Source organism: Zalophus californianus, chromosome 9 (assembly GCF_009762305.2).
Source record: "Zalophus californianus isolate mZalCal1 chromosome 9, mZalCal1.pri.v2, whole genome shotgun sequence".
In the NCBI taxonomy this organism is placed as follows: Eukaryota; Metazoa; Chordata; class Mammalia; order Carnivora; family Otariidae; genus Zalophus; species Zalophus californianus.
In genome coordinates, this window is record NC_045603.1 from 65869460 (window position 1) to 65882958 (window position 13499).

The window sequence follows — 13499 nt, forward strand, 5'->3', positions numbered from 1 at the left end:
AACATAGATCAGAAACTCAGATATACATAAAGAAAAAAAGAGAGTATCAAAGAAGTAAAAAGTGAAGGTAAAATAAAAACTTTTATTTTCTTATTACTAATTGATCTAACAGACAACAGTTTGTTTAAAATAACAACAGCAATAATGTGTTCAATTATATGTATTACGCATACATATACACGTATATTTATGTATGCTTGTATACATATATGTATTATGGACATATACATATATATTTGTCCTCATATATAAGTGAAATGAATAGCAGGTACAAGGAATTAGGATGATTTTGTTATTATAAGGTACTCACATTACCCATGATGTGGTATAGTGTTATTTGAAAATGGACATGGATTGATGTTGTAAACGTATATTGCAAACTCTAGGACAATGACTAAAAAAAGTAAAAAGTATAATGGATTTGCTAAGAAAGGAGAAAAAATGGAATTATATGAAATCCTCAATTAAAAGCATAAAAGCCAGAAAAGGAATGGAAGACAAAAATAGGAACAAAGACCTAAGACAACAAGTAGAAAACCTTAATGATTACAGCAGATATTAATTCAACTATATCTGTAGTTACTTTGAATGTCAATGGTCTAAATGCAACAAATAAAAAAGAGACTGTTATAGTGGATCAAAACCAAGAACCAATTATATATTGTCTATGAGAAATCCACTTTAAATATGAAGACACACACAGATGAAAAGTAAATGGATAGAGAAAAATACACCATGCTAACACCAATCAAAAGAAAGCAGGCCTAGCTATGTTAATTTCATACAGACCAGATTTCAAAGTAAGGAAAGTCATCAGGGAAAGAGAAGGGCATTACATTATGTGAAATGGGTCAACTCTCCAAGAAGATGTAACAATTCTTAAGGTGTATGCATCTAACAGCACAGCATGAAACTGCATGAGGCAAAAACTGATAAAACAGAAAGAAGACATAGATGAGTCCACTACCATAGTTGGAGATGCCGATATCCTTTTCTCAGAAACAGGCAGATCTGGTAAGGCAGGAAATCAGGAAGAATACAGTTAAACTTAGCCACACCATCAGTCAGCTGAATATAATTGCCATCTATAGACTATTTCATCCAATAAGATAGAATATACATTTTTCTCAAAGTCATATGGATCATTCACCAAGAGAGACCACATTTCAGGCCACAAAATACCGCTTAATAAATTCAAAAGAATAGAATACTACAATGTCTGCTCTCAGCTCACAATTTTGGGAATTAAACTAGACATTGATAACAAAAGATAACTGGAAAACCATAAAATACATGGACATTAAACAACATACTTCTAAATAACATGACCAAAGGAAAAAAATCTCAAGACAAATTTTAATATATTTTGAACTAAATGAAAATGAAAATACAACTTACCAAAATTTGTGAGATACAATGCTTAGAGGAAAATTTATAGCATTGAATACATATATTAGAAAAGGAGAGAGATCTAAAATCAATCACCTAAGTTTCTACCTTAGGAAGCTAGAAAAGGCAGAGAAAAATAAAAAGTAGAAGAAAAGAAATAATAAGAATTAGAGCAGAAATCAAAAGAGATTGAAAACAAAATCAATAGAGAAAATCAATGAAACTAAAAGCTAGTTCTTTGAAAAGATCAATAAAGTTGATAAGCCTCTAGCCAGGCTAACTAAGAAAAAAGGAGAGGACACAAATTACTAACATCCAAATGAGAGAAGAACAACACCGTAGACTCTATGGAAGTTAAAAGGATAGTAAAGGAATATTATGAACAACTCTATCTCATAAATTTAATAACCTAGATGAAATGAATGAATTCCTTGAAAGAAGCAAGAGGAAATAGATGGTCTGAATAGGCCTATATCCATTAAATAAATAAATAATATTAATAACCTTCTAAAAGAGAAAGCACCAGGCCCAGATGGGTTCCCTGGTAGATTCTATCAAATAGGTTAGGATGAAATTTAGCCAATTTTCTACCATCTCTTTCAGAGGTTATAAAAAGAGGGAATGCTTCCTCACTCATTCTATGAGGTCAGCATTACGCTAATACCAAAACCAGACAAAGGCATTATAAGAAAAGAAAACTATAGGCCAATATATCTCATGAACATAGGCGTAAAAATCCTCAACAAAACATTAGTAAATAGAACCCAAAAAAGTATAAAAAGAATTGTATACCACAGCCAAGTGGGATTTATTCCAGGTATGCAAAGCTGGTTTAACATTCAAAATCAATTAATGTAATCTAGCACATCAACAGACTAAAAATGAAAAATTGCATGATCATATCAATGGATGCAGAAAAAGCATTTGACAAAATCCAACACCCATTCATAATAAAAATTCTCAGTAAAGTAGGAATAGAAGGAAACTTTCTCAACTTGATAAAATCTGCAAAAAACTTACAGCTAACGTTATACTTAATACTGAGAAACTTGAAGGTTTCCCACTAAAATCAGGTACCAGGCAAAAATGTCCCCCTCACTACTCTTTTTCAACATTGAACTGGAAGTCCTTGCTAATGCAATATGGCAAGAAAAGGAAATAAAAGTTACGCATATTGGGAAATACATCTTTATTCACAGATGACATGATCATCTATGTAGAAAATCTGTAAGAATCAACAAAAAAATCTCTTGGAAGTAACAAGCAATTATAGCAAGGTTAAAGGATACAAGGTTAATATATAAAAAGTTAGTTTCTTTCCTATATACCAGCAATCTATAATGGAATTTGAAATGAAAAAACATAATACCATTCATATTAGCACCCCCCAAAATGAAATACTTAAGTATAAACCTAACAAAATATATACAAGATCTTCATGAAGAAAACTAAAAAATTCTCATGACTAAGATGTAAAAATAAGTAAATGAAGAGATATTCCATGTTCACAGATAGGAAGACCCAATATTGTCAGGGTGTCAATTCTTCCCAACTCAATCCCAATCAAAACTCCAAAAAGTTATTTTATAGATGTCAACAAACCATTTCAAAATTTTATACGGAGAGGTAAAAGACCCAGAAGAGCCAATACAATATTGGAGAAGAACAAAGTTGAAGGACTATGGTACCTGACTTCGAGACTTACTATACAGCTACAGTAATCAAGACAGTGTGGTGTTGGGACGCCTGGGTGGCTCAGTTGGTTAAGCATCTGCCTCCAGCTCAGGTCATGATCCTCCTGGGATCGAGTCCCGCGTCAGGCCCTCTGCTCAGCAGGGAGTCTGCTTCTCCCTCTGCCTGCTTCTCCCCATGCTTGGGCAGGCTCTCTCTCTCTCTCTCTCTCTCTGATAAATAAATAAATAAAATCTTAAAAAAAAAACAGTGTGGTGTTGGTGAAAGAAAAATAGTTCAACGGAACAGAATAGAGAGCCCAGAAATAGATCCACATAAATACAGTCAATGATTTTCACAAAGGAGCCAAGGTAATACAATGGAGCTAAGATATTATTTTTTAACAAGATTCTGGAATAACCAGACATTTACATGTAAAAAAATCTGTCTAGGCCTTACACCCTTCACAAAAATTAATTCAAAATGGATCATAGACCTAAATGTAAAACACAGAAGCATAAAACTCCCAGGAGATAACAGGAGAAAACCTAGATGACTTTGGGTATGGTGATGCCTTTTTAGATACAACACCAAAGACATGATCCATGAAAGAAAAGTTGATAAGTTATACTTCATTAAAATTAAAAACGTCTGCTCTGTGAAAAACAACATCAAGAGAATTAGTGGATAAGTCACAGACTAGGAGAAAATAGTTGCAAAATACACACCTGATAAAGGACAGTTATCTAAAATATACAAAGAATTCTTAAAACTCAACAATGAGACAATAGCTCAATTTAAAAAATTTAAAAAATGGGACCATAACAAACACCTCACCAGAGAAGATATACAGATAGCAAAAAGGAATATGAAAAGATGCTCCACATCATATTTTATCAGGGAAATGCAAATTAAAACAACAAGATACTACTATATACCTATTAGATGGCCAAAATCTGGAACACTGACAACACCAAATGCTGGTGGAGATGTGAAGCAACAGGAACTCTCACTTATTGCTGGTAGGAATGCAAAATGGAGTTACATTGGAAGACAGTTTGGCATTTTCTCACAAAACAAAACATACTCTTGGGGCGCCTGGGTGGCTCATTCAGTTAAGCGTCTGACTCTTGATTCTGGCTCTGGTCATGATCTCAGGGTGGTGAGATCAAGCCCTGTGTCAGGCTCTGTGCTGGGCATGGAGCCTGCTTAAGTTTCTCCTCCCCTCCTGCTCGCATGCCTTTGCACGTGCTCTCCCTCTCTAAAACAAACAAAACAAAAAACAAAACAAAAATGTACTCTTACCATATGATCCAGCAATTACTCTTCTGATATCTACCCAAAGGATTTGAAAACTTCTGTCTACACAATAACACCCATGTGAATATTTATAGCAGCTGCATTCATAATTGTCAAAATTTGGAAGCAAACAAGATGCTCTTCAGTAGGTGAATGGATAATCAGTGGTACATCCAGACAACAGAATATTATTCAGACCAAAAAGAATGAGTTATCAAGCCATGAAAAAACATGGAGGAACCTTAAATTCATATTACTAAGTGAAAAAAAGTCAATCTGAGAAGGCTACATACTGTATGATTCCAAGTATATGACGTTCTGGAAAAGGTAAACTATGGAAATAATAAAAAAGATCAGTGGCTGCCTGAAATGCAGATAGTGGGGAGGAATGAATAGGCAGAGCACAGAGGAATTTTAGGGCAGTGAAAATATTCTCTATGATAGTACAATGATGGATATATAGTCGTTATAAATTTGTCCAAACCCACTGTACAACACCAAGAGTGAACCCTTAGTTAAACTATGGACTCTGAGTGACTGTGATGTGTTAACGTAAGTTCAACTTTGGTAAAAAAATTGTACTATTCTGGTGACTGGTGTTGATAATGAGGGAGGCTATGTATGTGTGGGGGCAGGAGGTATATGGGAAATCTTGGCACCTTCATCTCAATTTATTGGAAACCTAAAGAGTGACCATATCCCAGGGCTTGGACATTAGCTTTGCCAAGAAGAGAGGGGCAGGAATTAATATTTAAGATCTCAAGCTGTCCCAAGCTATGCTAGGTAGGGTTTTTACAAACATTTTCTCAGTCTATTAGCTATTTTTTACCGTTACCACTTTAATTTTACTGTGACTAAGTCACATTCACAGTAAGTAGCAGCACAGGGTTACAAAATTTAACCCTTTTCCTCGCGCTGTGGTGAGCTTGGATTCCCAGCAGTATTGCCTCATTGATTCATTTGTTATTCTTTCAAAGAACACTTATCAAGGCCTGTGGTAGAAGTGACTGGGTTCCCCTCAATATCCGCTCTCCTCTTGTTTTTCCTTAATCATTGCATTCTTAGGGTTCAGATGAGCAACATGACTTCCAAGAGTAAAAACCTCTCTTGCAGCCAGGAGTGGCCATGTGTCTAAGTCCTGGCCAGTGGCATGCAAAAGGGAGTTCTTAAAGGCCAGGGGGTACATTACATCCATTTTTCATCCTACTCTGTCCCTTCCTGCTGTCTGGATTGAAGATAAGATTGCGGGAGCTTGAGTGGTGGCTAGAGCCACCAGGGAAGCCATGTGCTGAAGAAGATGGAGCAGCAAGGCAGAAGGTGCCTGGGTCTGACCCTGGAATGATCATGCCAACCCTGGATTGCTCATATTCAGTCTTCTTTTATTTGAGAGAGAAATATTATTCTCTCAAGTTTAAGCCCCTCTCATACTGGGCTTTATCTTACATGCAATCAAACCTCATATAGCTTGTAACAGAAAGCCCCAAGGTTCATATATGTTCTTGCTAAATAAAGCTACTTAGTTTATATTCCCTTTCTTAAGATTCATATTAACTGTCAGAATGTTTCCTTATTTAGCTATTTGAAAGATCTCAATAATTGTCTTGGACATTAACACAAAATTAACACCATAATCATTAATTGCAGCATTTTACTCTTGTGATAAAACATTCGTCTATATTTCCACTATGAAAAGAGACATCTTTTCAACAATGACTATTGAGATATTAACAATAAATGCAACTGAGATGACTGGAGTTTATTCACACTAAGAAGAAATTAATAAAAGAGACATAAAAGAAAGGCATAATTTATCAATCTTGGTGAAAACTATTTGAAGACGTGTCAACAGAAGTGGGGAGGTCTGTAATCTAGAAAAGAACTTAAGATGGCCCATGTCTGAGCTCACAAGAGAGAAGGCTGTCACTGAAGTATAGTTTTTTGTTTTTTGTTTTTTTTTTGGTAGAACGATGCAAGCCTCAGAATTAGGTAACAATGACCATCAAGACCATTCGACTAACTCTTTTCACTTTGCTTCTGAACTCACTAAGAAACTATCTATTATGTGACTTAAGAGGGAGATAGAGAAGGGAGGATTCACCCAAGGGTCTATGAGGTTTTACTAGAGCAGCTGGCTGTCCCCTTCTCTCTTATCTCAATTGACTCTGGTAGAATTCACTTAAAAAAAAAATACAGTTGCTTTTGTTAAGAACATCCATAAATCAACATCTGTTTTTAAAATTATTTATTAGATTAATTTTAAAACACAAAATAACTCTGAAAATTCAGTTATCTAACACAAAACCCAAAAAGTCATTCCGTTAGTAAATATTTTGATGATATACTTAATGATTTGACTACTATGATGTTAAAATACAAAGATACCCTATAATTTTACAGTTGGAAAGATGAGCTAATAATATGCCCTTGTAAGACAGGACCCCAGGGTGTTTTTTTCATTGACCATTACCTGGATTAGTGATTCCCGGCCTCAAAGGCACAGCTGTATCCTTGTGCTTTAAAAATCATGATGTCTAGGCTGCACTAATTAAATCAGAATCTCTAGGGACAAAACCTAGACATCAGTATTTTTTTAAAGATTTATTGATTTTGGACAAAGAGAGAAAGCATGCAAGAGGGAGGGGCAGAGGGAGAGAGAAATCCCAAGTAGACTCCCTGCGGAGCATGGAGCCTAACTGGGGCTCCATCCCAGGACCCCAAGATCATGACCTAAGCCAAAAACAAGAGCGGGAGGCATGACTGACGGAGCCACCCAGGCGCCCCCCCCCTTTTTTTTTCAATGCTACATGGATGATTCCAAAGTTCAGCCAAGACTGAGAGTCACTGAACTGGATTTTGGGGCTAATGTTTGAGATCATTGAGTTGTTTCAAACTGACAGTTTTGTTTGCTTTTGTTTGTTTTCGTGGACTGTTGACATTATTTTTGTTTTACAATTTTAGAGTTGTCATGAAAATGAAAGACAGCTCACTCATATGGCAAGTAGAAGCAAGAAGTATTAAAAGCTTCACATTCTTTCTTCTTTGTAAGCCAGGGCACATCTAAAGACAGACTTTAACACCGACACACGTCCAAGAAAGACTCAGATGTAGATACACTAAGAAAGGAGAGTTTATTTGCAAAGGTGAAAAGAGTCAGACTGACGAACTGGTTTGCCAAATACAAGTACCTAAAGGAAAAACAAAACAAAACCCAGCACAACTGTCAGAGTTACAAGATGACACTGTCTGTTCGAAACAGTAAATTTCTCAGATGATTATCATGCTTACGAAGGTCGTGACCTATAGATACCCGCAAGGCAAATATTCGGGCTAAAATTGTTTTGAGGGGATTCCAGGTTAATACTCAAGGCGTTATTATTTTGGGAATCAGAACGAGTCAGGATGACCTGCAGTTTTGGGGTTATCTCCCGCGAATTTTAGTCATACTGGAAGCAGGCAAGGCGTCAGATTTGGCTTTAACACACCTGTCAATTCTCTAATTATACCCTGAGAAGAGAGGCGCACCGTACCTGCCCTTCTGCGCACGCTCCGCCCGGACGCCAGGGCGGGGCGAGGGCACGCGGCGACTTGTGGGAAAGCTCGGGAAGGCGGAGCCCGGCGTGAGACGCTGCGGGCCTGGGGTAGCGGCCCTGCGGGCGGTAACGGCCTAGCGAGGTGAGCAGGCTTTAACTTTATCGCCGGTTGCAGTAGCCGGCGAGGCTTTGGGGGTGGCTTGGCGCAAAGAGGGCGTGCGGTCGTGGGTCCCGGGGGAGGCGGAGGGCAGGAAGGCGTGAGGGCCGGCGGCGAGGGCGCGGCGGCGCGGTGGTGTCCAGGGTAGCGGCGTCCCGGGTGAGCGTTCCGGAAGGGGCTCGCCCTGCGCCCCCGGGGATGGAAGATCTGCTCTGCCGACTGTGCCTCCACCCCGGCTGCCCGGGGTATTGGGCCGATTTGCGGTGATCGGATCGCAGATCCACCCTCCCTGGAGAACTGCGGGGGTGGGGCCCCGCCCCCCCCCGGCGTGGGTGTGCTGTGTTCGCCGGGATATTGAGTGTGAAAGCGATAGCCCCCAGCATTGGAAGTTTCTGGTTCCTTGCTCGGACTCCAGCCCCGTCGCAGGTTCCGTGGGAGCAGTTGTATCTGCGGGAGCAGCAGAGATGATGAGTGAAATGGAAAAGGGTTTTGACCTTTTGCAGCATCGCAGTGGCTTGCTGCGCTTTTATTCCTATTTTTGAGCCCCCAGCAAAGCACTATACTGGTTTCGTTTTTTAAAAACGAGATATACATATGTGATCAAACTTGGGCACTGCCTGAAAAGAAGGTTAAACTTAGTTTAGGTTATAAGGCCAGGCTAGGGTTCAGAAGACCTATCTGCATTTGCAGCCATTAGAAAAATGATTTTTCTAATGTGCTCTGCCCCCATGCTACTCCCCCACTCCTCTTAAGCGTTGAATTCCCTCCCACTCTTTTGCGGACTTTGCCCCATCAGTCATCCTTTTTCCTAGATCTTCTTTTACCTTGATTCTCTTCGTCCTCTTCTACCAGACTATAGTCGTGAGCAGTCTTAGATTATTAAAAACAGAATTACGCTAATCCCCATATAATCTCATTTACTCAGCAGCTCATTTTATTTCCATCCTTTCCTTAAATCTCATTGAAACTCTCAATATGACTAAATACAATGCACGTTCTTTCCTCTTATGCCACCTTTGTGTCTTTAGGCACTGCCAGCCTCTCTCACCTTGAACTTTCTTGAAAATTCTCTCCTGTGACAGTACTCTCCAAGTCTTCCTCCCAGCTCCCTAGATGTTGCTCCCTAGTTTTTCCTGTATTGGTATCCCCTCCTTAGCTTGTTCCCTAAATGGTAGTGTTTTGTAGGCTCCACCCCTGCCCACTCAACCCAGTAGTCACAGTGATTATAAACAGGTACAAGTTCGTGATTGTAACTTCCACCCCCCCCCCTTTCCTTTTAAAATTGTGATCCTGACTCAAATGGCACTGCTAATTTCACCAGGCTACCAAACTGGAAATCTAAGACACTGGTTAGGTCCTTCTCTGCTCCCAGCTCCTCAGTTGAATCAGTCATCGGGTACTTTTTATTTTACCTCCAGGATACTTTCATAGCTTTCAGACCTCATGGGCTGGCTTTTTGAGATCTGTCCCATAGCTACCTCAGCCTTCTCTTCCATCCTTCTCTTTCTTAGTCCTTTGGTCTGCCTGCCTGCTCCTCCATGGTTAATCACTTTGGCTGGCCTCTTTGAAATGTGGCTAGTTATAGCACCTCTGGGGACTCTTTCTTGAACCCACCACCCTACCACCGTCTGATTTATGCCTGTCCTTTGTGGTCAGTCCCACAGCATCTGTATGTGCCTCTAGCACAGTTGTTCTGAACCAGGAATTATTATGCCGTCTAGGTGATATTTGACAATGTTTGGAGACGTTTTTGATTGTCACAGTCTGGAGGGGAGGGAGAATACTGCTCTGTAGTTGGAAGAGGCCAGGGATGTTGCCAGCCATTTTAACAATGCATAGGACAGACCTTCTACCACAAAGAGATACCTGTCCCAAAATGTCAATAACCCCAAGGTTGAAAGACCCTGCCAGCATAATATTTTGTGGCTCTCGGTACTTGATTATTTTGTTTCCTTCTCCATTAGACCTGGGACCTTGTCTTACTTGTTTTTATAGGACCTGTCACATAGCAGAAGTTCAATAAATTTTGAAAAGGAGTAAAGGAGATAATTAGGGTTAATTTATAAATGGGACACAAGCAGAGTCTGCTACCAAGGGGTACTTGCTAATTTCAGTGATTTCCCCCTCATTGCCTTTTATTCATAATGCATTGCAGTGATGCCCAGACTGGTCTGTTTTTCATTTATTCATTCAGCAAATATTAATTCATGTAAAAAATAATATATTGATGTTTTCTTTCTTCAGCATACTTTATGCTCTCTATGTGTGTATTTTTGCCATTTATGAAGTGGTAAAAACTCATTGATTAGCTATGCTTCAGAAAACAAACCAGATCTGTTTAATTCTTGTCAGAGATTGGTTGGTCAAAACTCTGCAAGACATAATGACTTCGACAAATAAAGCAATTGAATTACAACTACAAGTGAAACAAAATGCAGAAGAATTACAGGACTTTATGAGGGAATTAGAAAACTGGGAAAAAGATATCAAACAGAAGGATATGGAACTAAGAAGACAGAATGGTGTTCCTGAAGAGGTAAATTTCTTAATTAAAACCTACTTTAGCATCCAGCAAAACTATTTAATTTAAAATACAGCACAGCCTTTTAAAATGTTTTGTGAAAATACTGAAATTGAAGTGATTTGCTGCCTGTCAACATTTTGAAAAATTCTGCTTTTTAAATCTTTGTAGTACTTATATTAACTCTGGTAAGACATTTTAAGGCTTAGCCAATAGTTAGGGAAAGGAAGACCATGTGATAATTCTTCAGGTAAATGAATAGCATTTTCGATATTTGGGTGTGTGTGTGTGTGTATATGTATATAATACAGATCATATATAATTATATATTTAATGATATCTTAACATATAGTATTGGCATAAAATACAGATTACTTACGTAGGTTCAACCAAACGTTTTTCTTAATACTGTATATTTAAATATGCATAATTTTTTCATACTAATGGTGTGGAGGCAGTTCAGTTTGCTGTTGTACTATTGCTAATTCATTGTAGTAAGGCTGAAGATCAGGCAGTTTTGAAGTGTGACTTTAGGATTGCAAATTAAATGTATAATTAAAATTTCTAGATAATACTTTCCTTGTGACTAAACAATATTCAACATTTGTCAAAGAATGAATTAAACTTTTCAAGCATGAATTGTTATAAGTGAAGATGGTAAATTGGTATTTTTAAGCACTTAAAAAATAAAAAGTACTTTTTTTTTTTTAAAGATTTTATTTATTTAATTGAAAGAGAGAGAGACAGAGAGAGAGGGAACACAAGCAGGGGGAGTGGGAGAGGGAGAAGCAGGCTTTCCGTGAGGTGGGGAGCCTGATGCGGGGCTTGATCCCAGGACCCTGGGATCATGACTTGAGCCAAAGGCAGACGCTTAACAACTGAGCCACCCAGGCGCCCCTAAAAAGTACTTCTTACTTGAAAATATAATTTAGTGAGAATTTTAAACATTGGTAGTTATACAAAAAAGTAATAGAGCAGTGCTCAAACATCATGTGTTTATTTTTTCCCATCCCTAGAATTTACCTCCTATTCGAAATGGGAATTTTAGGAAAAAGAAGAAAGGCAAACCTAAAGAGTCTTCTAAAAAAACCAAAGATGAAAACACAAAAAACAGGATAAAATCTTACGATTATGAGGCATGGGCAAAACTTGATGTGGTAAGTTAATCTACTTATATGCTTCTTAGTATTTGAATAAGATTGTCTTGGAGTTAGCTAAGAGTAATGGGTTAAATGAAAATAATGTAAAGTATCTTACCCTTGTGTCTTTCACTTATAGATTATTTTATGTGAATCCAACTTTAATTACAATTCTTTTCAGTTAACTAGATTATTTTTTCTCCTGCAGCCCTCTTTCAGTGAGTAGTGGCTAAAACAGCCAGGATTCTTTTCTTTTTTTCTATTTTTTCTATTTTTTTTCTTTCTTTCTTTCTTTTTTTCTTTTCTTTTCTTTTCTTTTCTTTTCTTTTCTTTTCTTTTTTCTTTTCTTTTCTCTTCTCTTCTCTTCTTTTTTTTTTGCAAAAATAGTACGTAGAGATCCAGCATACTTCCCACCCAGTTTACCCCAGTAATTCCTTAATTATAGTACAGTATCAAAAACAGGAAACTGATATGGTACAATGTATGTATATATCACATAGATTTGGGTAACCACCATTGCATTTAGAATTCAAAAATACTGCATCCCCATCCCATCTTCTTTTCTTCCCTCTACCCCCATAAATAACCACTCTTCTGATTTTTAGGTTTATTATTTTATTGGCACTTTTCTATTTAACATTTTTATTTGAGGTTAAACATACAGTAAAGTGCAAAAATCTTAAGTGTACAGTTTCCTGAATTTTTGCTCCTGTATATACTTGAAAAACCACCATCCACATCAAGATACAAGATATTTTCAGCATCCCAGAAGCCTTCCTTTTCAGTTGATTACCTCCCAGAGGTAGCCACTATTGTGATCTTTAATATTATAGATCAGTTTTGCCAGTTTTTTTTTTTTTTTTTTTTTAAAGATTTTATTTATTTATTCATGAGAGACAGAGAGAGAGAGAGAGAAGCAGAGGGAGAAGCAGGCTCCCAAGGAGCAGGGAGCCCGATGTGGGACTCGATCCCAGGACCCTGGGATCATGACCTGAGCTGAAGGCAGACGCTTAACCATCTGAGCCACCCAGGCGCCCCAGTTTTGCCAGTTTTGGAATTTCATATAAATGTATCATACAGTATGCACTCTTTTGTGTTTGGCTTTGTTTGCTAGCATTGTTTGAGATTGATCCATATTGTCAGTAACAGTAATTTATTTTTTTCCTTGCTGATCAGAATTCCATTGTGTGAATATATCACAATTTGTATATCCATTCTCCTGTTGACATACATTTGGGTTGTTTCCAGTTTGGGGCTATTATGAATAAGCCTGCTATGAACATTCCTGTATGTGTCTTTTGATGGATCTAAGCTCCTGGGAGGGAATTTGCAGGTCATACTTTATATATACATTTAGTTTTAGAAGGCACTGCTCAATAGTTTTCCAAATTACTTGTATTTTTCTTAATGAAACCAAGGCTAATTGACTCAAGATAGAGCTGGCACTACCAATTAAATAGTTTGCCATCTGCTTCAGTATTGTCCTGATGCAGGGAAAGTATAATTTTAGGTCTTGGATTTATTGCTGTGGGAAATGATGCTTTCTGAACATGATATTTTCTCCGCTGAATATTATATAGTCTACTTTCATTTTTTATGACCTTATTCCTCATTATATAGCTTTTTCCTTTTCATAAGGTGCCATCTTCTTATAATGCTTTTTCCTGAAAGCCATCATCCTCAGATCATTTCTGAGAGAGGTGCTTTCTATACAGTCATTTATTTACTCAGCAGATACTGATTGAACTCCTGCTTTGTGTGGCCGATGCCATCATGATGTACTGCATTGCTTG

General features: G+C 37.8%; 1 protein-coding gene across 1 annotated transcript in view; it reads left to right on the forward strand.

Moving 5' to 3' along the window:
• The first annotated feature begins 7926 nt into the window (after window positions 1-7926).
• Window positions 7927-13499, forward strand: part of RPAP3 (RNA polymerase II associated protein 3) — a 44346-nt gene continuing 38773 nt past the window's right edge. The window contains exons 1-3 of the mRNA XM_027595334.2: window positions 7927-8031; window positions 10399-10582; window positions 11584-11724. Coding sequence (XP_027451135.1) covers window positions 10430-10582; window positions 11584-11724 — 294 coding nt within the window. The 5' untranslated portion in view covers window positions 7927-8031; window positions 10399-10429. The remainder of the gene's footprint in view (window positions 8032-10398; window positions 10583-11583; window positions 11725-13499) is intronic.